The sequence below is a fragment of the Balaenoptera physalus genome (assembly GCF_965194825.1).
Source record: "Balaenoptera physalus genome assembly, chromosome: 10".
Lineage (NCBI taxonomy): Eukaryota > Metazoa > Chordata > Mammalia > Artiodactyla > Balaenopteridae > Balaenoptera > Balaenoptera physalus.
In genome coordinates this window covers 19,734,706-19,758,228 of record NC_138889.1, presented here as the reverse complement: position 1 = coordinate 19,758,228, position 23,523 = coordinate 19,734,706, and the positions used below count along the sequence as shown (strand labels likewise).

At 44.4% G+C, this 23,523-nt stretch overlaps 1 protein-coding gene across 3 annotated transcripts in view; it reads left to right on the top strand.

The window, feature by feature from the left end:
• The window catches only part of TTC12 (tetratricopeptide repeat domain 12), a 50,878-nt gene that overhangs the window by 12,641 nt on the left and 14,714 nt on the right, over positions 1–23,523 (top strand). For all 3 annotated transcript variants that reach the window (XM_082411066.1, XM_082411065.1, XM_082411067.1), the window contains exons 7-14: positions 2,669–2,728; positions 7,018–7,089; positions 12,862–12,922; positions 13,352–13,540; positions 14,713–14,782; positions 15,528–15,616; positions 18,319–18,487; positions 23,038–23,130. In XM_082411066.1, the coding sequence (XP_082267192.1) occupies positions 2,669–2,728; positions 7,018–7,089; positions 12,862–12,922; positions 13,352–13,540; positions 14,713–14,782; positions 15,528–15,616; positions 18,319–18,487; positions 23,038–23,130 (803 nt within the window). The remainder of the gene's footprint in view (positions 1–2,668; positions 2,729–7,017; positions 7,090–12,861; positions 12,923–13,351; positions 13,541–14,712; positions 14,783–15,527; positions 15,617–18,318; positions 18,488–23,037; positions 23,131–23,523) is intronic.

The window sequence follows — 23,523 nt, the reverse complement described above, 5'->3', positions numbered from 1 at the left end:
AAGCTTTGGGAAGGCAATTCCTCCCACTTTTCCCAAAGAGAAAGCTTATTCAGAGACAAATAAATGCAAAATGTGCTGCCTGGTGTTAAGAATCATTTGAACCGTTGACTATTTTTAAAATGCCTCCCTGTTTGCACGCAGTGTTAGAAAACACTTAATAAGGACCCTGTGAATTGAGAGTCGCTGCTTGCTGGAGAGAAAACCTACCCTTTCATCGCCGTGTTTTTCTCCTGGAGCTAATGTTATGATCAATAAATTGCTGGCGTAATTTAGATAAATCAGGAGTTTAATTGCCATTTGGAAAAGTCGTTCTTTTTAAAATGTGGAAAAACAAAAGAGAACAGGGAATTTATAGGGTGTTGGGTCCAAACTTTAAAAAAAGAAAAAGAAAGAAAAGTGAAAGGCTGTGTAGAGAAATTGTTGAAGCCCACATAGACTTTTTCAGAGTCTGTATCCTGAATAAGTGTCGTGAAATTATGACTATGGTTGTCTAGAAGGATGTTAGTTTCTTCCTCACATCCTCTGACTTGCTAATGAAACCCCACACCCGGAGGAAAGGATGGTGCTTTATAAACAGAGGGCTCAAAGAGTCGTCGTCTTCAATTAGTACTGAAGCCCTGCTAATGAAAGCACTGCATAGCAGCTTCCTATCTATTGGTGCGAAGAGCTGCCCGGCAGAAATCCCATTAGCTGGCTATTGCCTGCTCACTCGTCACTTTGGTTGAATGCTTAGATTTCTCATGAATTATAACACTAACCTCATATTTGGCCTGTCCATGTAAATATCTCATCAGATTTATTGTTCAGAATGTCACAGTGCCCTGGTACAGTTTTGATCATGGGCAAACCTCCATGGAGTATTGGGTCTATTATTGGTGACTGATGGGACCTTGGTGCCTGGTTTTCCTTTCTTCCAACAGGGTGATCACTGCTGCTTCTTAGGGAACTTTCCAAAAGAAGAGCCCTTAAAGTCTACTTTGTGCAACTTGATAAGAATTTATTAAGCACCTTTCATGTCCAGTAATTAAATACAGAGGGTATAGTAGCCATGGTGCTTGCTGTTAAATGACTTTCATTTGCTTATATATCACACCTCTTGGAAACTATAAATGAACTAAATTCTTAGTTCGGTTTAGTTTGAATGGATCACAGAATTCTGAGTTAATTCTTGATTTTCAAGATTTTCCCCAATTCTAGGAGATCCCAGAAGAGAGCCCCAAGGCATTTGAAATCGAGGGCTCCTGGTGATGGTCTGACCCTTAAATGTCAGCTCATTTCCTGTATCTCTTCCTTCTTGCTGCACTCATGAGGAAAGAAGGGGAACTTTTTCTTAAGCATATTTCCATAACAGCTTTATTGAGATACAATTGATATAACCTACAATCACCCATTGAAAATGTACAATTCAGTGGTTTTTAGCGTATTCACAGGGTTGTGCAACCCTCGCCACAGCCAACTTTAGAACAGTTTCATTATCCCCCAAAGAACCCCGTACCCTTTAAGCAGTCACTCCCCAGTCCTCCTCCTCTCCCCCACCCCAGCCCTAGGCCACCACTAATCTACTTTCTGTCTCTATACATCTGCCTTTTCAGGACTTTTCATATAAATGACATCATATAATATTTATCCTTATGTGTCTGGCTTCTTCCACTTACCAGTGTTTTCAAGGTCCATCCATGTTGTATGTAGTATGCATCAGTACTTCATTCCTGTTTATTGCCAAATAATATTTCATTGCCTCGATCTACCACATTGTGTCTATCCATTCAAAAATTGCTGGACATCTGAGTCATTTCTGCTTTTTTGGCTCTTATAAATAATTCTGCTATGAACACTGGTGTGCACCTTTTTGCGTGGACACATGTTTATAGTCCTCTTGGCTATATACCCAGGAGTGAAATTGCTGGATCATATGGTACCTCTGGGTTTTACCTTTTCAGGAAATGTCAGACTGTCTTTCAAAATCACTGCACCATTTTACCTTCCCACCAGCAGTGTATGAGTGTTCTGATTTCCTACCTTCTCACCAACACTTGTTATTATCTGTCTTTTTGATTCCCTTTCTCATTTGGTTTCCTTCTGGAACATTCACAGCAGGGTAGACTCCAGAAGCTAGCTCTTCCTTTGTAGGGGTGGTCAGTGTGCTAGGTATTTTCTGTTTGCCCCTCCAGATCCTTCTCTGCCCTGCTCTGTGCCCTGGGGGATTGACCTCTGTGGACTGCCCTCTTGGCTTCCCAGCTTTCTAACTTCCATTTGGGTTCAGCCAACGAGATGACAAGGAAGGAGGAAAGTGAGCTGCGGCTTTATTCTCCCAGCTTCTGCTCTACTAAAGGCCTCAGCTCCCTGTTAAGCAGCGCTCTTCACAAAGAGACCCTCTCCCGTTTTGTTCATTGCTTCTCCTTCTGCCTCTTCAGGTCTGGCAGCGGTGATGGCTGTCCACTGTTGGTCTCCCTCCACCCTGCCCTCACCCTGTAAATAGTCCCTTTATTAAACTCTCCCCGGTTACCCTGTGTGAGTGGCATCTGCTTCCTGCTGGGACCCTGACTGGTACAGGTAGGGACGAGTTGCTTCTCATCACCACTCTCCTGCCCGACTGCTCTTTCTGTGTTGACGGAAGACTGCCGGCTACAGAGCTGTGTGTGAATAGCAGCTGTTTGTGTCCTTACAGGCTTATATCAAACTTGGGGACTACCGGAAGGCACTGGTGGATTGTGAGTGGGCTCTGAAGGTAAGAAGACTGTTTCCTCTTCCATATGCTGGAGCTGGGCTTGCTGGGGCCAGATGTCTCAGTCCTGAAGTGAATAGAGGGGAGCTGCCAGTGTATCATGGCAGGAAAGGGTGTAGGCTCTGCAGTCAGAGTCTCAGTTTCCTCATCTGTAAAATGGGAACGAATAGAATTGTCGTGAGGGTTATGATAATGCACGCGGTGGCCTTGCCCGTGGGAAGTACTCTGGAGGAGCTGCTGTTAGTATCGGTTTTTCAGGGTTTTATCGCAATGGCTCACCCTTCACTGTTGTGTTATCAGGTGCTTTGCTCCACGTGGTGGAAACGCCGCCTTCTCTTTCCAGAGCTGACCTCGGGGGCTTGTTTCCACAGTGTTGCCATTCTTCCTCATCAGTTCGTGCTTTTCCTCTCCGGCTCTGATAATTTGGAAGTGTATCATAGCACCCCCTCTTTGTAGAGGAATAATCAGAAGAAAGAATTCCTGTCGTTCAGCTTGGATACTAGTCAGGCCTCAGGCTGATAGCCTAATACTGTGCATGGTATTTCCTCTGAAACCTGACAGAATAGATAATCAAAGGTGGAGAGAAGGAAGGACTGTTGGTAGAAATATTAGAAGGGTTTTAAAAGAGAAATGTCATGATCACTTCATAGGAACATTATTTCAGATGACTAAATATTTAAATAACCCTTAATCCACATTCCCCCAAGTTACTCTGTCACAGGGGCTTAACTAAATAACCAAAACCAGCGCTTCTCAGCCTTCCTTGCTGAAGTGCTAACAGAACAAACATGAGCCCCTGGAGGGTCTAGAAGCAGAGAACATGAAATTTCTTTTTAGACACGTGTTTTATCTTAAAAATCCTTGCAAATTTTGCATTGCATGCCATAAAATGTATCTATTTGTCCTAATATAGCCATGTTATTTTAAATAATTTATAATCAAGTAAAATTGAAGTGCCGGGAGAACGTGCCAGGTTTATCCTATGGCATAGATTCCCCTGGTCCAGCACTGCCTACCCCAGCTTAATGAGCGTGGCCCCCAGACAAGAGCACATCTCAACAGGAGCACATTGGCCACACCTACTTCCTTACTTTTTATTGAAAGGGTGAGCAAGAAAACAGGTGAATTTGAAACTCACCTTTACTAACAACGGTTTATAAAACACAAGCATCCCACCAAAATGGGTATCTGGAGTGCCTGCTTTCTTTACCCCCTAGAAGATACGGTGTGGGGGACACCTTGTCCCATTGCATCGTGACGGTCTTTAAGTGATGAGAACTGCCCCAAACTGGTGCCATTAGGTTCTTCACAGCTCCGGTGGAGATCCATTAGCCTGCTTTGTCACCTTATATGATCATGACTTTTTTCTTCTATCATCTGTAAGAGAAGAAAGAGGCAAGGGCGTTTTCCTCTGGTGTTTCAACAATAACAGCAAAAGTTGCCATTTGCTGCACGCTGGCCGTGAGCTGTCTCATTGGAGCCTCACAGCCTTCTTTTCTGGTCAGTACCACAGTTATCCTCATCTTTCTGACAAGGAAACAGAGCCTCAGAGATTAACTAAGTAAACTGTGTGGGATCACATAGCTAACATTGGCCTAACTGTAGGCTGGTGCCCTGAACTGTTGACTATAAACAGCTTCTCCACAGAATCCAGGAAACCCCATCCTCCCTGGGTGTGGCTTTCATTCCTTCTGTGGCAGAAACAAGATCTCCTTGTGGGGCTTCCAGGAGCATCTTTTCCGATATGAAAAGGACCAAAGAGGTAGTCACAGCCTCGTGCTGATTCAGGACGACACACTGGCCCATTCCCAAATGTTCACTGAAGCACCATGTTATTAATGGTGAAACTGAGGCAAAGCAGGCCCAGCACAGCTGACATTAAAAAATGCTGACCCCCAGCAGCCAGCCTTGTTAAATGCCCAGCGAGGCTCCCATTGAAGACGATTGGGTAAACACTTGGAGGGATGAGAAAAAAATGTATAAGGAATTCTAAAAACTAACAATCATTGGCTCTACGTGGAAGCTGTGAATTAAAAAGTTTCACTCTTTTTAAATATCAGCAGTGAATGTCAGCGGCACTCCATTATTCGTAGTATTAGTACTTTCATGCCAGTTTAATATTTTTGACACATGTGAATTGGCAGAGACAAGCCCATGTGATGACATTTCAAAACTGATGTTCCTGGTCAGGGAAGATAAGGCAGCGAAGCTGGTTTTAATTAGGATCAGAATCATTTCTTTCTTGGCGTAACTCTTCCTGCACAATAAACTGCATCTTCCTCTGAAGGCAGGATTCCTTTTGAGGGGACCTGGGATTCAACTGAGAGAATCCTGGTGAGGGTTGATACCTCATCAAAGGAGAAAGGGCCTATTAGTGAGAAAATCCATTAGTGGCCCTTTGTGTTAGTGTCTGAGGAAGTATGGTCACGATGCACCCCTTGCGATGGCACAGTGGGACGTGGACGCGATCTGGGGCTCCTTTTCCCCTGTTGCAACCCTGACGCCCTGCCGGTGAAGGTGCTGTGAACAGGTGGCTTCTGTGAGCTGCGGTGCCGGAGTTTCCGTTCCCTTTGACGGTTCCCTTCCCGCTTCCTCAGTTCCATCCTCTGTGAGTTCTCCAGGGTTCACTCCACAGCTCCCTGCCTGTCTTCCTCCTACAGTTTCTCCCTCCAAGCTCTCGTCTCCTCTGGTGGGTTCAACTGTCACTCTTGCCAATGGCTCTCGCATCTGTATTTCAGCTGCCCCCCCCACCCCGCAGGTTTCCGTGTGTTTGTCTTTGCATCCTCTGAAACACAGTATGTCTTTGTTAGACTATATGTCTTTGGAGTGGATTTCCTTCTACTCAACTGCTATAGCACTTTTCTGAAGGAGATCTGGTGTAATTTTTAAGCCTTTGGGTCCTGTAGCAAATGGCTAGATTTTAATCCCAGCTCTTCCACTTAGTATCTATGTGACCTTGAACCTCTCCAACCCCTAGCTTCCTCATATGTGAAATGGGGTTAATAATTATCTCTACTTCATAGAGTTGTTATAAGGTTTACATGAGATAATTCATATGAACCATATGGTCAGGACTGAACAATAATGCCCTAATATTATTACTGTCATTCACTTAGCAACGAATCAGGAAACGATATTCATGAAAATGCATCTATAAAGCCCTCTCCAAATATAACAATTATTGTTACCCCATCTATTATTCTTTAGCTTTTCTTTAAATTTTCCTTTTTGCCCTGAAATGGAGTGCTTTTGCTGTAACTGCAACAACAGCAGCTAATCCTCTATTACCTGGTACCACAGTGTTTTACACACGTTCCCTCCTCACAATAGCCCAAGAGAGACACTATTATGATCTCCACTTTGCAGATGAGGAAAATGAGCCTCAGAAAAGCTGGGTGGCCTGGCCAGCGTGCCACTTCTGGTGAGAGGCAGACAGGGCTTCACCCAGGACTTTCTAGACGCCTGAGCTTGGACCCTTAACCTCTTTACATCTGCACCCCTGATGGCATCCAACCAGGCACAATGCCTGGCACATAAAAGGGATTCAATGAATTAACTGGATGCTTTAAATTATAGTTTATGTCTTTGTACCACATCATTCCCTCTGGAGTTATAATAATTAGAAGCAGGCAGGGGCAGGACCTCCCGTGCAAGTGGTATCGTTTCAGCTATAAGTTTCATAAATTTTGAAGGGGGCATCCCTCCTGATCGTAAGTGATAGGAACGCAAGTTCTTAGTATATATGTTGTGGTTTATTTCAAGGAAGGCACTTAAATATATAATAGTAACCTCAGCTGTTTACCCAGAGTAAATTTTCCTACCTTTTAATAAACCAGTGGTTCTCAAACTTGGTTGCACATTTGTATCACCTGGAGAGTTTAAAAAATTATTGATGCCTCGGTCCTACCCACTAGTATAATTTAATTGGTGTGAGTTTCAGCTGGGCCATCAGGATTTTTACAAGCACCCTGGGTGATTCTAATGTTCAGCCAAGGTCAAGAGCTCTTCTAAACTAAGGGTTTCTGGTTTGTTTCCTGGTTGTCTCATTAAATGGAAATGAAAACTGGCAAGTATCATGAATTAATTTAATAGAGAGCTTACTTGTGCATCCAGGCTCCTTGCAGGCATCAATTAGTTTGGTTACAGATGCACAGAAAAGTCTTAATTGTCAACTCTGGTGGCTGTCCTGAGAATCAAAGCACTGCCCTAACCCTATTAGCTGGGCAGTTGGGAGAGGGGCTGATGACTTCAAATCTTCCAGAACATCTGATCAGTGATTCTCTTTTATGCAGTGTGATGAAAAATGCACAAAAGCATATTTCCACATGGGAAAAGCCCACCTGGCCCTAAAGAACTACAGTGTGGTAAGTGCTAGAAGAACCTTAAGTGGCATGTTTGATCTCGGAGCAGTGCTTCAGATTGTCTCAGAGGAGAACCACATTCCTCCAAGTTGATGAGAAATTAATCCACTTCTTAGTATTTTCCAGGGTAAATCTTAAGATCTTAGAGCTGGGAAGGATGTTGAGTGTCATCTGATAACAGCCCCACCTACTGTAGGAATCTCTTCTACAGTATCTTCTACCAGTGTCCATTCAGTCCTGGGAGGAGCATCTCTGGAGAGAAAAGACATAAGCAAAAAGATGAAAAAACAAAATTCACTTGTAATCTCATCACCTGAAAGTAACCATGCAGATAGATATACACACTAAGATATTGTATATTGTTAATAGCAGCTTTATTGAGATATAGTTCATGTATCAAACAGTTCCCCTATGGAAAGTATACAATTCCGTGGTTTTTAGCGTATTCACAGAGTTGCACAACCATCACCACAATCAACTTTAGAACATTTTTGTCACTTCCTCAAAAACACCTATACCCGTTAGCAGTCACTCCCCTCCCCTCCACCCCCCCCCAACCCTAGACAACTACTGATCTACTTCTGTCTCTATACATTCACCTATTCTATACCATTCATATAAATAGAATTATACAATATGTGGTCTTTAGTGACTGGCTTCATTCACTTAGCATAGTGTTTGCAAGTTTCATCCATGTTGTAATATGTACAGTACTTCATTTTTTTTTATTGCTGAACAATATTCTATTGTATGGATATACCACATTTTATTTATCCACTTGTCAGTTGATGAATTCAAGTTGTTTCCACTTTTGGTTATTATGAACAGCCACGTACAAGTTTTTGTGTGGACACATGTTTACAGTCCACTGGGCTATACACCTAGGAGTGGAACTGCTGAGTCGTGATAACTCTATGTTTAACCTTTGGAAGAACTGCCATCTTGTTTTCCAAAGTGGCTGCTCCATTTGACATTCCTGCCAGTAGTGTATGGTTCCAATTTCTCCACATCGTGAACAATACTGGTTATTTATTTTTCTTTTCTATTATACCCATCCTGATGAGTATAAAGTGGTATTTCATAATTTTGACTTGCATTTCTCTGATGGCTAATAATGTTGAGCATCTTTTCATGTGCTTATTGGCCATTTGTGTATCTTCTTTGGAGAAATGTCTCTTCAGATCCTTTGTCCATTTGTTCATTAGGTTATTTGTCTTTTTATATTGAGTATAAATATATTCAATATAATATAAATTGAATATTTATATAAATATTCAATATAAAGTAATATAAATATTATATATAGTCATATAATATTCAATATAAATTCTGGATACAAGTCCCTTATCAAATAAATGATTTGAAAATATTTTCTCCCATTCTCTGTTGTCTTTTCACATCATAGCACAAAAGTTTTTAATTTTGATGAAGTCTAAATTACCTATTTTTTTCTTTGGTCGCTTATGCTTTTGATATCAAATCTAAGAAACCATTGCCTAATCCAAGATTTAAGAGTTTTATGGCTTTAGCTCTTTGATTTAGATCTCTGATCCACTTTGAGTTAATTTTTGTATATAGTGTGAGGAAGGGATCCAGCTTCATTCTTTTGCATGTAGATATCCAGTTGTCCCAGCACCATTTGTTGAGAAGACTGTCTTGTCTCCCATTGAATGATTTTGGCACCCTTGTCAAAGATCAATTGATCATAAATGCATAGGTTTATTTCTGGACTCTCAATTTTATTCCATTTGTTTATGTCTACTCTTATACCTATGCCACGTTGTCTTGATTCTTACAGCTTTGTAGTAAATTTTGAAATTGGGAAGTGTGAGTCTTCTCACTTTGTTCTGCTTTTTCAAGATTGTTTTGGCTATTCAGGGTTACTGGAATTACCATACAGATTTCAGGATCTGCTTTGTCAATTTCTGTAAAGAAGCCAGATGGAATTTTTTTTAATTGAAGTATAGTCGATTTACAATGTTGTGTTAGTTTCAGGTGTACAGCTAAGTGATTCAGTTATACATATATATACCTATTTTTTCAGATTCTTTTCCCTTATAGGTTGTTACAAAATATTGAGTAGTTCCCTGTGCTATACAGTAGGTCCTTGTTGGTTATCCATTTTATATATAGTAGTGAGTATATGTTAATCCCAAACTCCTAATGTATCCCTCTTCCCCCTTTCCCCTTTGGTAACCATAAGTTTGTTTTCTGTGTCTTTGGATCTATTTCTGTTTTGTATATAAGTTCATTTGTATCATTTTTTTTAGATTCTACATATAAGCAACATCATATGATATTTGTCTTTCTCTGTCTGGCTTACTTCACTTAGTATGATAATCTCTAGGTCCATCCATGTTGCTGCAAATGGAATTATTTCATTTTTTTTTTATGGCTGAGTAATATAAATAATAAATGCTGGAGAGGGTGTGGAGAAAAAAGGAACCGTTCTACACTGTTGGATGTAAATTGGACAACAGTATGGAGGCTCCTTAAAAAAACTAAAAATAGAGCTACCATATAATCCTGCAATCCCACTGCTGGGTATATATCCAGAGAAAACTCTAATTCAAAAAGATACATGCACCCCAATGTTCATTGCAGCACTATTTACCATAGCCAAGACATGGAAGCAACCTAAATGTCCACTGACAGATGAATAGATAAAGAAGATGTGGTATATTTATACAATGGAATATTACTCAGCCAGATGGAATCTTGATGGAGATTGCATTGAATCTGTAGATCAACCTGGGGATTATTGCCATCTTAACAATATTAAGGTTTACGGCCCATGAACATGAGATATCTTTCCATTTACAAGATATATTATTTTTAAAAAGAAATTGCCCCCATTGTACATTTTTAAAAATTATTCTTTGTTGGATTTTAATTCTAAAAGTAATACAGACTTACTGTAATAAGGTCAAATAATAGAGAAGTAAAAAGGAAAATATTAATCTCCCCCCCTCCACCAAGTTCCATTTACTTATTCATTCATTCAGTTAATTAATTCACTCAGCACATATTTAATGCATGCTCTCTATGTTCCAAGCACTGTCCTAGGCAACAGGAATACAGCAGCAAACAAGACAAAATCCTTGACTTAAGGGAACTCACATTCTTGTGGTAGGGACGACTTGTCCCAAGATAGAAACCAGATAAGTAGATGTGTAGTATGTTAGGTAGCAATAAGTGTTACTAAGAAAACTAAATCAGGAAGAGGTGAAGGTGAGATTGGTTTTACAGAGAGTGGTCAGGGAGGGCTTCTCTGGAAGAAGGGAAGGAGTGAAGTGAGCAAGCCATGTGGATATATTATACAGTGGAGGAGTGGTCCAGATAGAGGGATAGCTAGAATGGAGCAAGCAAGGAGGGGAGTGAGAGGAGATGAGGTGAGCAGGTTGGGGGGGGGATACGTGGGGGACTGATCCCCTAGGGCCCTACAGGTTTTTGGAAGGACCTTGGCTTTTATTTTGAGTGAGCTGGGAGCCATCAGAGGGTTTTGAGTAAAGGAGAGAAATGATCTGACTCATGTTTTAAAGGATCACTCTGCTGTATTGAGAATATATCTTGACATGTAAGAAAAGAAGAGAGAACCAGTCAGAAGGCTATTGCAGCAAATTATCCAAGTGAGGGATGATGATGGCTTGGACCAGGTTGGTCATGATGAAGGTGGTGAGAAGTGCTGGGGTTCTGCTTATATACTGACAGTGAAGCCAACAAGAATTGCTGATAGATTAGAGCTAGGGTTAAAAAGAAGTTGGATACAGGGTTACTGTCTTAGACCTTTTGGGCTGCTATAACATAATACCGTAGATCGGGTGGTTTATACAACAAAGGTTTATTTCTCCCAGTTCTGGAGGCTAGGAAATCCAAGATCAAGATGCCGGCAAATTCAGTGTCTGGTGAGGACCTGCTTCCTAGTTCATAGACAGCCAGCAGGGGTGAGGGAGCTCTCTGGGGTCTCTTTAATAGGGCACGAATCAACTCATGAGGGCTCTACCCTCATGACTTCATCACCTCCCAAAGGCCCCACCTCCAGATACATCACATTGGGGGTTAGCTTTCAACATCTGAATTTTGGGGGGAGGCAAACATTCAGTCTATTACAGTTACCATGTTTGATATCCTGCAACACTATTCTCTGTTTTAATGTGATGCTTTTTCTTCAGTTCATTTCTTAATCCTAATCTTCTAGATGAGCCTTGAGCTTTTAAGATATCTTAGAACGTTTCTTTGTTTTTTGTTTTCTGCTTTTTTTAAACATCTTTATTGGAGTACAATTGCTTTACAATGGTGTGTTAGTTTCTGCTTTATACAAAGTGCATCAGCTATACATATACATATATCCCCATATCTCTTCCCTCTTGCATCTCCCTCCCTCCCACCCTCCCCATCCCACCCCTCTAGGTGGTCACAAAGCACTGAGCTGATCTCCCTGTGCTATGCAGCTGCTTCCCACTAGCTATTGGTTTTACATTTGGTAGTGTATATATGTACATGCCACTCTCTCACTTTGTCCCAGTTTACCCTTCCCCCTCCCCGTTATCTCAAGTCCATTCTCTAGTAGGTCTGCGTCTTTATTCCCATCCTGCACCTAGGTTCTTCATGACCTTTTTTTAGATTCCATATATATGTGTTAGCATACAGTATTTGTTTTTCTCTTTCTGACTTACTTCACTCTGTATGACAGACTCTAGGTCCATCCACCTCACTACAAATAACTCAATTTCGTTTCTTTTCATGGCTGATTAATATTGCATTGTATATATGTGCCACATCTTCTTTATCCATTCATCTGTCTTTGGGTTTTTTTTCTGAGCTTTTTCTTTCAGTGACTGGTCGCATTGATAGCCCTGAGGACTGTACTGCCCTAAACCCATCATCATGCCCCATTAACAAGAATCTTTCTTTTCCAGAAACTTTCTATCTAAGTGTCGTCTGTGAGCCTCTCGCTCTCAAGTGTTCTAGTTGACTCTTCCATGGCCAGTGAACAGACCCCTTACCAGCTCTTTGCAGCCTGTACGTTTAAATAGGCAGTTCTTGCTTCCTGTTCCCAAGTCTCTGTCAACAGTGTTTCTAGCTTCATTTATTTCTTTATTCCCTGTGAGCATATCTGACAGGTATCCTCCTGTTCTTTCTCAGTGCAAATATCATATCTGAATTTTGCATTTACCTTATGATTATTCCTATCCCAGCCAGACCTGAGCCACGAGAATTTAGGACTGGATATTTTCCATCACAGGCTGTATCTGACAACACTATTTTTTTTTTTTTAATTATTTATTTATTTATGGCTGTGTTGGGTCTTCGTTTCTGTGCAAGGGCTTTCTCTAGTTGTGGCGAGCGGGGGCCACTCTTCATCGCGGTGCGCGGGCCTCTCAGTATCGTGGCCTCTCTTGTTGCGGAGCACAGGCTCCAGACACGCAGGCTCAGCAATTGTGGCTCACGGGCCCAGTTGCTCCGCGGCATGTGGGATCTTCCCAGACCAGGGCTCGAACCTATGTCCCCTGCATTGGCAGGCAGATTCTCAACCACTGCACCACTAGGGAAGCCCCAACAACACTATTTTTTAAAATAAAATTTGAAATAATACCTGTTGCCCCACAGAACCAAAGAAGCCTAAACAAAATGTCAAATGCATGCTGCGTTCCCCATGCCTGCCTGCGACGCGGGTAGCGGGGGAGACTGGGAGGAGATAATGATACCCTGTGCATTTCTTGTAATCACCGTTCCCCCCTAACCACTCTTCAAGGCCTTGTTTCTTTCTTCCAGTCTAGAGGGTGTTATCAGAAGATCTTAGAAATAAACCCCCAGCTGCAGACACAGGTGAAAGGTGAGACTTCCTGCTGACGTCCTTGTTCAAGTTGCACCTCCCTCTGTGCTCCAGTCCTGGGGTGCCCTCCATGCCTTCTCTGCACTTGGCCGCAAGCACAGCCATGCCCAGCCCTGCACAATCAAATCCTCTCATTAACAGCCCTGCCTTGCTCCTCTTCCTCTGTTCTGGGCCTTCCTCCTTTTCTCCACCATCCTCCCTCCAAGCCTTCTAGACAAGGAACAATGTTGTCCTTGAATAATTCCCAAGATGTTTTAAGATTCCTGGTAGAAACTATACACGCCTCCTAAAATTTTCCTTGCTGAAGATGAGTCTGAATTATTTTAATGCTTTCTGCCTTTCAGCCTCCCATCCTCAAAAAACGGTCGCTCCATGTGTGGACATGTTGATTGTTAGGGTTTTGTTGTGTTTTCCTTCTTGTTTTGCTAGATTACCTGAATCAGGTAGATCTTCGGGAGAAAGCAGACCTTCAAGAGAAGGAAGCCCAGGAAGCACTGGATTCAGGAACGAACACAGCCGTGACGACCAAGAATCTTCTGGAGATTCTTTCCAAGCCTGATCAGATCCCCTCGTTCTATGCAGGGGGGATTGAAATCCTGACTGACATGATGAAGGATTGTAAGCTGGCGATGTGTGTGATCTCATGAATATTGTCAGTAGAAAGGGACAGAGTTTAGAGGTCTGTCCTCACGAGGCAAAGAATCCGTTCCTCCCTTCCTTCCACCAATATTGATTGAAGGTCTACTATAATGTAGGTGCTAGAGGGGGTGCTTAAGAAACATAACCCATCCCAGCTCCAACCTCTCCTCTGAGCATGCTGACACATGACACACATGCTGTAAACACCACACACACAATATGACACAAAACACACAGACGGCATGCACTGCATATATACTCACAAGACATACACACACACACACATACACACACACCACGTATGTGGGACAAATATACCATGTATGCTTATATCACGTACAAGCACACCACACACATTCACCCCTCATGGGTGTTCCCCACGTGCTGCACATACCCACACACCCTTTGCATACCCCACACAGACCCCATATACACCCCCAACACCCTGTACCAGCCCCACAAATTTCCCCCCAACCGTAGAGGAATGGAAGACAGAATTTTGTAGGGTAAACTGTAACGTTCATCCCAGTTACACTTAATGGCTGCTTAGGATGTGGAAATAGTTTCAGAGCAAACATCAGCTGCTGTCCTCCTGCTAATGAGAGCGACAGCGCTCTGTTTTAGGAGTTTCTGTAATTACTGATCCCAGGGCTGAAACCGGTGTTGTTACTCGGTGACAGAATGATGTTTGTACAAATGGACGGAGTCTGATTTCCTTTAGTGTACAGTGGAGGGCGCTCAAACACCCCTGCAGTCGTTTCTTGGAGATTATAGGTTCCTCTCTAGAGCCTGGAAACAGCTTTGAAATAAACATTTATTAAGAACAGATGGATATGCCACTTCTTCTAGAGGTTAAGCGGCTCCTGGAGACTCTCTAAAGATTACAGAATGATGAGTTGTCAGATCACTCGTGGGACGCCCCGGGCTCAGCTCTCCTTCTCTGAACAGGGCGTCCCTCTCACGGTGGCGCCAAGTGGCTGATGACAGCCTTAGGTTTCAGAATCGGAGGTATTTGTTTCTGCCCAAACTGTGGATTTGGTGATCTAGACATTCCATATTGGGTTTCTGTTATCATCTGGCTCTGTGACAGCTAGACATCAGCCAGACAGTTCAGGAGTCTGATGACACGGTTTTCTCTGAACTTGTTTCAGGCACGGAACGCACTTTATTCAGAACACACAATGGATTCAGTATCATCAGTGAGAATGAGGTCATAAGAAGGTAGGGATGTTTGTAAAGACAGCCTGGCATCAAAGCAAGGAAAGACAACCATTTCTCATGAAATCAGACACTCATCACACAGGCAGCGTGATCCCTGGATGGTACTACCTTCAGTCAACACTGGGTTAGGAAAACTTCGCAGGGTTCCTCCGAGCACTTCAGAGTCAGAGAAATGGCCACTCTTGCTGGTTTCCCACCAGTTTTTGCAAGATGGCTCTTTGGTTTTGTCCTCTTTTGGAATTTGCTGATCGTAACAGGAAATGAGATCAGCTGGTTCCTGGCTGATCTCATTTATCATCGTATCTGAAGAAAGACCCATATGGCAGGAGGTAGTTTGCTGAATTTATTTTATTTTGTATTTCAATTGTTCTGGTGCAGTTCCCATGGCTTAGGACACTGGTGTGGGTTGGAGTCACCGGCACACGTTTGTGTGTGGGATGAGACTCACGAACCCTAAGTGGTCTGCTGGCCCACCGCAGTTCATTGGTCCTGCTGCAGCCGACGCCCTGGCCCCTGGCTCACCGCCCTCCCTCTGCGCAGACCCAGCTTCCTCGGCTGCATCCTTGTCCTGGAGCTCTCAGTTGAGAGCCTAGCAGTCCCTTGGTCCTGGTGACCTGCAGCTCTGGATTAAGAAGTGACTTTCTTAAACCCACATTTGAGGAGTCTGGAGGTGAAATAAAACCAACTGAAAGGAAGATCAAGACTGATTTGCAGTTTTAATATTGCTCTCCCTTGCCCATCGTAGGTGCTTTTCCACAGCAGGAAAAGATGCAGTGGAAGAGACAGTATGCATGTCTGTTCTCAGGCTCTGGCAAGCGGTGTGCAGTGAGAACGGTAAGCCAGGGAATAACCATCGATCATCGTTAATGCGCTGGTAATGGGAGGGCTACGGGGCGGGGGTGTGGGCAGGCAGGATTGTTCCTCTAGGACAGGCCCTGGAGATGGTGGTCTAGACCCTCCCCGGGAAAAACATGTGGGTCAGAAGCAAGACCTGCGCTGCAGTCGTGTCTCCGGCACCCTCGCAGCCGCCTCCACGGTGGGCAAGGTCACGGTCAGCATCATGCGTGGTCTCATCACCTGGGCACTCGCCCTGGCTCTTTGCAGGCTAGTGATCTCAGCTCGTGCACTGGCAGTGAGGCGGGCAGAGTTTTTCCTTTTCTGTCTGCTGAAAAATAGTGCTCCTTTTTTGCTGACCACAGTACCGGTTTCAGCATCATGAGATTTACAACCATCCCTGCCGGCCTCTTGTGACACTGATTAATTAGTGCATAATATTGGGACAGTAACATGCTATGGGGAGTTATTTACCGTAACTCTTCCCTTTTTGCACATTAGCCTCTTCTGGGGTTCACTAAGTTTTTGTACAATCTTATCACTTTAGTGACCTCAATAAAAATTTTAGGTATTTCCCTCATTTTTTAAAACAGTTTTGTTTTTTTTAATGAGGGGAAAATGTTTGACTTTGGACACAAAACAGTGAAAATGGGAATAGTGATAGCTGTGTATGCCGTGCACAGGCTTCTGTGGGGAGCTGTCGAGAGAGCTTGTAAATGCAGCTTGTAAACGATTAAATGCTGAATATGAGGTAATATGATTTTTTTCCTGATTTAGTAGGGTGGAGGAATCATGTTAAATTCTAGAGTTCTTTTTTTTTTCTTAACATCTTTATTGGAGTATAATTGCTTTACAATGGTGTGTTAGTTTCTGCTTTATAACAAAGTGAATCAGTTATACATATACATATGTTCCCATATCTCTTCCCTCTTGTGTCTCCCTCCCTCCCACCTTCCCTATCCCACCCCTCTAGGTGGTCACAAAGCACCGAGCTGATCTCCCTGTGCTATGCGGCTGCTTCCCACTAGCTATCTAGTTTACGTTTGGTAGTGTATATATATCCATGCCACTCTCTCACTTTGTCACAGCTTACCCTTCCCCCTCCCCATATCCTCAAGTCCATTCTCTAGTAGGTCTGTGTCTTTATTGCCGTCTTACCACTAGGTTCTTCATGACTTTTTTTTTTTTCCTTAGAGTCCGTATATATGTGTTAGCATACTGTATTTGTTTTTCTCTTTCTGACTTACTTTACTCTGTATGACAGACTCTAACTCCATCCACCTCACTACAAATAACTCCATTTCGTTTCTTTTATGGCTGAGTAATATTCCATTGTATATATGTGCCACATCTTCTTTATCCATTCATCCGATGATGGATACTTAGGTTGCTAAGCTCTAGAGAATCAGGGGGACTCTTCCCTGCAGGGAATTACGTTCAGACTAATATCCTTATCAAGGTGCCCTGCTACTTGTAGAACACTGCACCGGCTCCGAGCAGTGTTTTTGCAAATCGCCCTGCCCAAGGGTTAGGGAGGCAGGCTTGGTGACTGGCTGTTTCCTCAGTATGAATTGGACATGATTCCCTCCGTGCAGCCCAACTTCCTCACCCTGCAGCCTACTTTGGTTTCTGTGAACCTAGGGGTCACATCTTTCTTTAGTATCTGGAAAAATACTGTCAGACACAGCCTGTGACGTACATGCTGTATCTCAGATCAATGAAATCTTGGTATATCCAATTCAATAAATACAGAGCGGTTTTTAAAAAGGACAAAGGAATGCTTAAAAGTAAAGACGTGGAAATATGTCTGTGATATAGTGCTGACTGAGAGAGAAGAGCCAGTTTCGGGGTAGGATGTATCATATTTTAACATTGTTCATAAGAAGGGTGAATACTAGCCCCCTTAGGGAAAGGGCTTACCTGGAGGGGATACGGATGAGAGAAGAGGACTTTCATTTTCAGCTGTATACACATTGTGTTATTTGAATTGTTTACACTGAGCTACTTTTCATTTTTATGGAAACTAAACAAACTCTGCTCTGTTTCATAGCTTAGCCTCATACCCCAGCCTGTACCTCTGCCTGCTCTCAAATTCATGTACCTCGTTAGAAAACGCACCAGGCGAAAGCGGGGTGTGGGCACATCTGATGCCACCACCCTGGAAATAGCTCATGGTCTAGGAAGGGGAGCATGCTTTATTCATTAACGTTCTCATGTGATCGTTCTAGTTGTCTAGAAAAAACTCAAATAGTTGCTCTGGCCATTATATGAAAATAGATGGTCTAAAGCTCTTCCACCATTAGGCTGATTTCTTTTCCTTTCCTCACGTTTCTGAAGACCATACACCGAGAGGCCTCCGGCCAGAATAGTGATAATAGCTCATGTATGCGTGCCGGTCCCTGTTCTCCGCACCATCACGTATTGACTCATTTGATCCTCACGACAACTCTGGTATGTTGGTTGCCTTCCTCGTTCCATTGATCAGGAAGCTGAGGAGCTCAGGGGCTGACAACTCGGCTAAGGTCGTTTCTCGGTCATTCAGACCCAGCAGTCTGGTTCTAGAATCCGTGCTCTTACCCTTCATTATCCTGCCTCTCAAATACATGGGGAAGAGCTGGGTTTCCTTTTGAGATGTGGGGAGACAGAACTGGTGTGACTGCTGTCATGGTCTGCACTAGACAGACGTGCCCTGTGTTTTGCAGAGGAGAACCAACGCCTACTTGTGCTGCGCCCCGACACGGGCCAGCTGCTGCCCTCCCTCTTGGCCTCCAGGGTCCCGAACATCCGGCAGCAGACCCTGGCCCTGCTGCTGCAGCTTGCCCAGACGGAGAATGGACGGAGCCTCATCATGGGGCACCTTGACCTGACCGGGTAAGGCTCTGCGCTGTGGGTGGGAGCTTCCCGGCAGCATCTCAGACCTTACCTGCCACATTAACACCTGCCTGGCTCCCGTCTCACATCTCTGACGTGAGAGGTGCCAGCCTACCAGATTAAGGATCAAAAACAGAAAGAGCCTTTGAGAAGAACAGTCCCTCATGGGGACCTTCAGGACACTCCTGTCGGAACTTAGTACCATGGACAGTGTCACTTCTCCTGAGCCTGTTTCCATCTCATAGACACTGCAGACCTTGTAAATATGGCAGCACTTCCAAAACCAGCAATTGGGAACCCAACTGTAAAATAGGCCATTTGTTTCTGCCCTTTTAGCCTCAGTCCTGGCTCTACCCTGTTCCTGTCCTTACTTTTCTTCATTTATTCCTGTTTTAGGTAATACTATCTGATTTTGCATATCCTTAAACCCTTTCTGGAGCAAGGTAGGGTATAAGTAAATAAAACACATTTCAAATACTGTTACATGTAGGTCTTTCCAAGGCTTAAGGTGATAGGAATGGAATGCTCCTCTTTCCTAAGTAAACTTTTTAAAAAAATGACTGAAGCAGAGTGATTCTGCCCAGTGCTTTTCCTTCTAAAGATTATTAGTTTGAATATGTGAAATTGCCACTTTTTATGTCAAAAAAGGCTGCATGTTGGCAGTTTCATGTGGTTCAACCTAAAAGAAATAGTAGCAATGATTTTACCTTTGCTTTATAAATGCTTCCTATGTAATCTAAAAACAGAAGTTGGCTTCCGATTCTGTTCACTATCATCTCATTGGGAGGGAGGCAAGATAAGTGTCATTACCCCATTTCACAGATGGGGCAGGAGAAAGTGCAGCTAGGGACTCGGGGCATCTCAGCCAGCTGTCTCCCAGGCCTTGGAGCCTCTCTCCTACTCTCTGTTCCCCAAAAGGAAAGCAGTCACATCTGCAGCTGTGTCAGACCTTCTTGGACCACAGCGAGACCTCTGGGGCTGGTCCCATGTCAGTGAGGAAGTCCATGTGTGCTGAGGACAGGATAAGCCTTGGCTGTGACTCTCCCCTTCTCAGCCCAGCTCAGCGGCCCCATGGCTCACAGGAAAGGCCTTGGCAGCCCCCGAAGCTCAACCTACACAGGCAAACAGATCGTTAGCAGAGTTAAATCCTCAGAAGCGCATTTCACATTTCAAATGACTCTGCAGTCATTTCCTCAATACCTTCATCATATGTTTTTTCATTTGGTTTTGGTCTCTGAGTAAATGTAGCTATAGTTATCATAAGCTTTCTCCCCAGCTATCTTTGAATTGCTTGAGTTTCATTTGAATTTTTCCAGTGTCTTGGCATTTGTGATCACCTTGTTCAGTCCTGCCTACTTTCCTTAGACAGTCAAAGAAACCTCAGTTTGTTACCTGTGTGCCCACTCTTCTCGTTAATGTCCACCTCCAGTTAAACCGGAAAGAGATGGAACATGTTCTCTGGAATGAAGTGAGATAGTCTGAAACAGGACAGGGCTGCACGCAGGTTCCATGACCCTCACATTCCTCCCCAAATGAGAAAGTGAAGGGACAAATGTGCATGGACAGGAGCCGAGCGAGGGCCAGTATCCCTTTGTGAAAAGCTCTGGGGTTTTAGATTCAAGCAGTCAGGACCCCAAATCCTCTGCTTGTCTCTTTCTACTTGTGTGACCCAGGAAAGCTGCTTAGCCTTGGTGTGCCTGGTATCTCATCTGTATCACAGACTTATGGTGAAGCTTCAGAGACATGATACCCGTATGCTAGGTAAAATTTTTTCTGCTGCATTTGACAGATGACTTGGCCAAGAGAACTGGTCTCGTTTTTCTCACATAACAAAAAGACTAAAGATGGTAACAGCTGGTTTGGTGGTTTAACGATGGCAGAGTCAAGGTCTCTGTCCTTCCCTTGACCTTTCCCTCATGGTCACACAAGGCTGCTGCAACTCCAAGCATCACATCCCTCTTTAAGACAGGTTAGCACCAACTAGGTCTGTCCCTTTTATCAAGAGGAGCTACTGCTTTTGTTTCTCTTTGGTCAGAATTGTGTCACATGCCACCCTGGTGGGGGGAAGATGGTTCCAGCTTCTGTGGTAGAGGCAGGCAGGATAGAATGCAACTCTCCTGCATCCCAGTGTTTGACGTGTCTGAAGACATTGGTGTTTTCCAGGTCAAGCATCCTGGTTTCCTCAACCACTCCTCAGGTGGTTTGACTTCCAGACCCCTCCCAGAACAAGCTGCTGAATAAACGTAGTACCATAAATATGGGTGCCTGGAGGCCGTACTCCTGAATATAAGAGCCCAGTTTGATGGGCTCTTTTCAGTCTTTATCTCCTGTTACAGCGTGATGGCATCTGGTCCTACTGACATCATTCTTCCTGGCCCTCCTCCTACTCCCTGCTATTCCTTCTCGGCTCCCTTTGCAAGCCCCCTGCATGCCGTCATCTTTCCAAGTCAGGGACCGCAAGATCCTACCCTTGGCCCTCTTCTTGTCCGTGACCCTAATTATCATGTCTAAGTCTCTCTCTCAAACGTTACAAGGAAACATCCTTCTGCAACTGGGCACCTTCATCGCAACGTCACAAGTATCATAAACTTAGTACTTCAAGAGTGGTTCTTCAAACCAGACCCTCTGGCTGAATTTTCTGTCTTCATAGATAGCATTTCCATCCGCCCCGTTGCCAAGGCCAGAATCCTGAGGGCTCCCTGGTTGGCTCCTCCCCACATCCCTGAGAAACTGGTACTTGTCAGTCCTATCTCCTCCGCATCTCCTGGATTCATTTCCTCTGGATCTCCTGCAACGTCTCCCATCATCACTTCTAGGTCATTGTGAGGCCTCTTTCTTCTCAACTGTACGTCTTACTCTGCCCCGTCTCAGCTCAGTCCCTTAACCTTTATTGTCTGGAAAATCCCATTTCTCCCCCTGTTGGGTTCCCTGGCTCCTGTACTACTTGCCCTGATCCCCCTGAAGCACACCACCAAAGGGATTTGTCCCAAATGCACATCTGTCCTGTTACTTTCCTGCTTAAAATGCTGAAATTACTCTACTGCCTCTAAGACTAGTTCTTGAATTTCTGAGAAATACAGTGCTTAGGAATCACCTGGGGGCTTTATTAGAATACAGCTTCCTGGAGCCTCCTCTAGCTCAGAGACTGAGAGGGGCTCAAGAGCCTGCAGCCCTCCCCATACACTGCCACCAAGCAAGTCATCCACTGCCCACACTCGGGACACAGGCTAACAGGGGAAAGTACAGACATTCCAGAAGGCCCAGCGTGACCCAAGCTGGCTCTGCCCAGCTCCTCAGCCTCGCTGCTCCCTGCCCTCCCCACACCCTAAGCACTAGCTGTGAGGAACCGCCCGCAGTCCCCAAGTGTGCCTCTGCGGTTTTATGCCTCACACCCTAAGCACTAGCTGTGAGGAACCACCCGCAGTCCCCAAGTGTGCCTCTGCGATCTTATGCCTCATCACCTTTGTGACTGCTGTGTGCTCTGCCTCCGATGCTCTGCTCCTGTCCCCACGTGCCTGACACTGGCCTACAAGCTCCTTGGAGCTGGGGCCTTGTCTTGTTTCATCCCTGTGGCTCCAGAACCTACCACATCACCTGGCACATAGTGCCAGTAAGTGCTGTTGACTGAACGGACAAAGGTCCAAGTAGCCAACGCTCCACTTTCAAGTGATGCGGAAATGTCGTCCTCATCTCCATCCTCCCACAGCTATTGCCAGGTGGGCTCTGTGCCCACTTGACATGTGTCTGTTTCTCACCTATCATCTGACACGCGTCCCTGTACGAGACAGGAGCTCAGTACTGTGTCCCAGCACTGAGCACGACACTCAGCACGCTGTAGGTGCTTGGTGTGGGTTTGCTGGATGGACAAATGACTTCTACTCTCATTGTCCTGGTGCCGGTCAGTCTGTTAAGGCAGCCTGAGACTGCATTAGCTTTTCGGCAGCTGCACCAGACTGTTTGCTCATATACCAGGTTTGCCACTGGCTAAAAATTTGTAAGTTTTTTTCACATGAGTCAGGTATAAACCAGGTCTCCCAATTCTGTTACTTAAACAGAATTTCCAGCTCTAAGTGAAAGACTTTAACTCTCTGAAATTTCATCTGATATATTCAGCAACCTGTCAAAATCTTGTTAAATCTTGATTCCATCCCCCACTTCATTAGGGGGCCTTCCCACTTAGTCATCAGCAGATTAGTAAGCGTGCCATTTAGATGTCATTTGTGTGATTCAACTTGGCCAAGCCAGAGTCCCAGGGCAGAGGCACCAGAGATTCCTTCCAAGTCAGCATCTGATAATCAGTGAACTTTGGTTAAAACTGTTAATTCCCCTGGGCCCTCACGTTAAGCGGTAGAGGTAGAGGCATTCCCACGGGAGAGTGTCTGCCTCATTAGGGCGGGCAGGGGCTGGGCTTCCTGGTGGGCATGGCAAGGCCCTTTCAGCTTATTTCACTCAGGTGCTGACTCCTTCCTGGCCTCCACGCGAAGCCTCCTTGTTGGGGACGCTGTCAGCTGGAGGTCAGCCCACCCTGAGGGTGTTATGGATTTTTGCAGGTTGTTGGAAGCCCTCGTGTCGTTTCTTGATTTCTCAGATAAAAAGGCCAACTCAGCCATGGGACTGCTCACAGACTTGGCTCTGGAAGAAAGGTAATTTTTATTTCCAGAAACTGACATTTCTTCTTCAACCTGTGTTGAACTGTCTGATCTTCTAAAACGTGCGGCACACGGGAGGCTGGACCAACTGAGCATCGCAAGATTCACTGCGTAGGAGAGCTGATATCTTCAGGGGCTGTGATCAGCCACTCCCGTTCCAGTCCCTCTAGGTGCGGGGGGCGACCCGGCCCTCAGTGAGCTTGGAAGCAGTAACATACTTAGGAGAGTAACTCTCCCAGCAAGCAAATCTGCTATGCACTGAGGCTTCTTCCCCTAATCAGTGCCTAATAGGGACTGGCTGGCAGACATGTGTTGATTAAATGAGAGAGAAAGAGAGGGAGAGAAGGAGGGGGAGGGAGGAGAAACACAGTGACAAAGTAGAGCCCT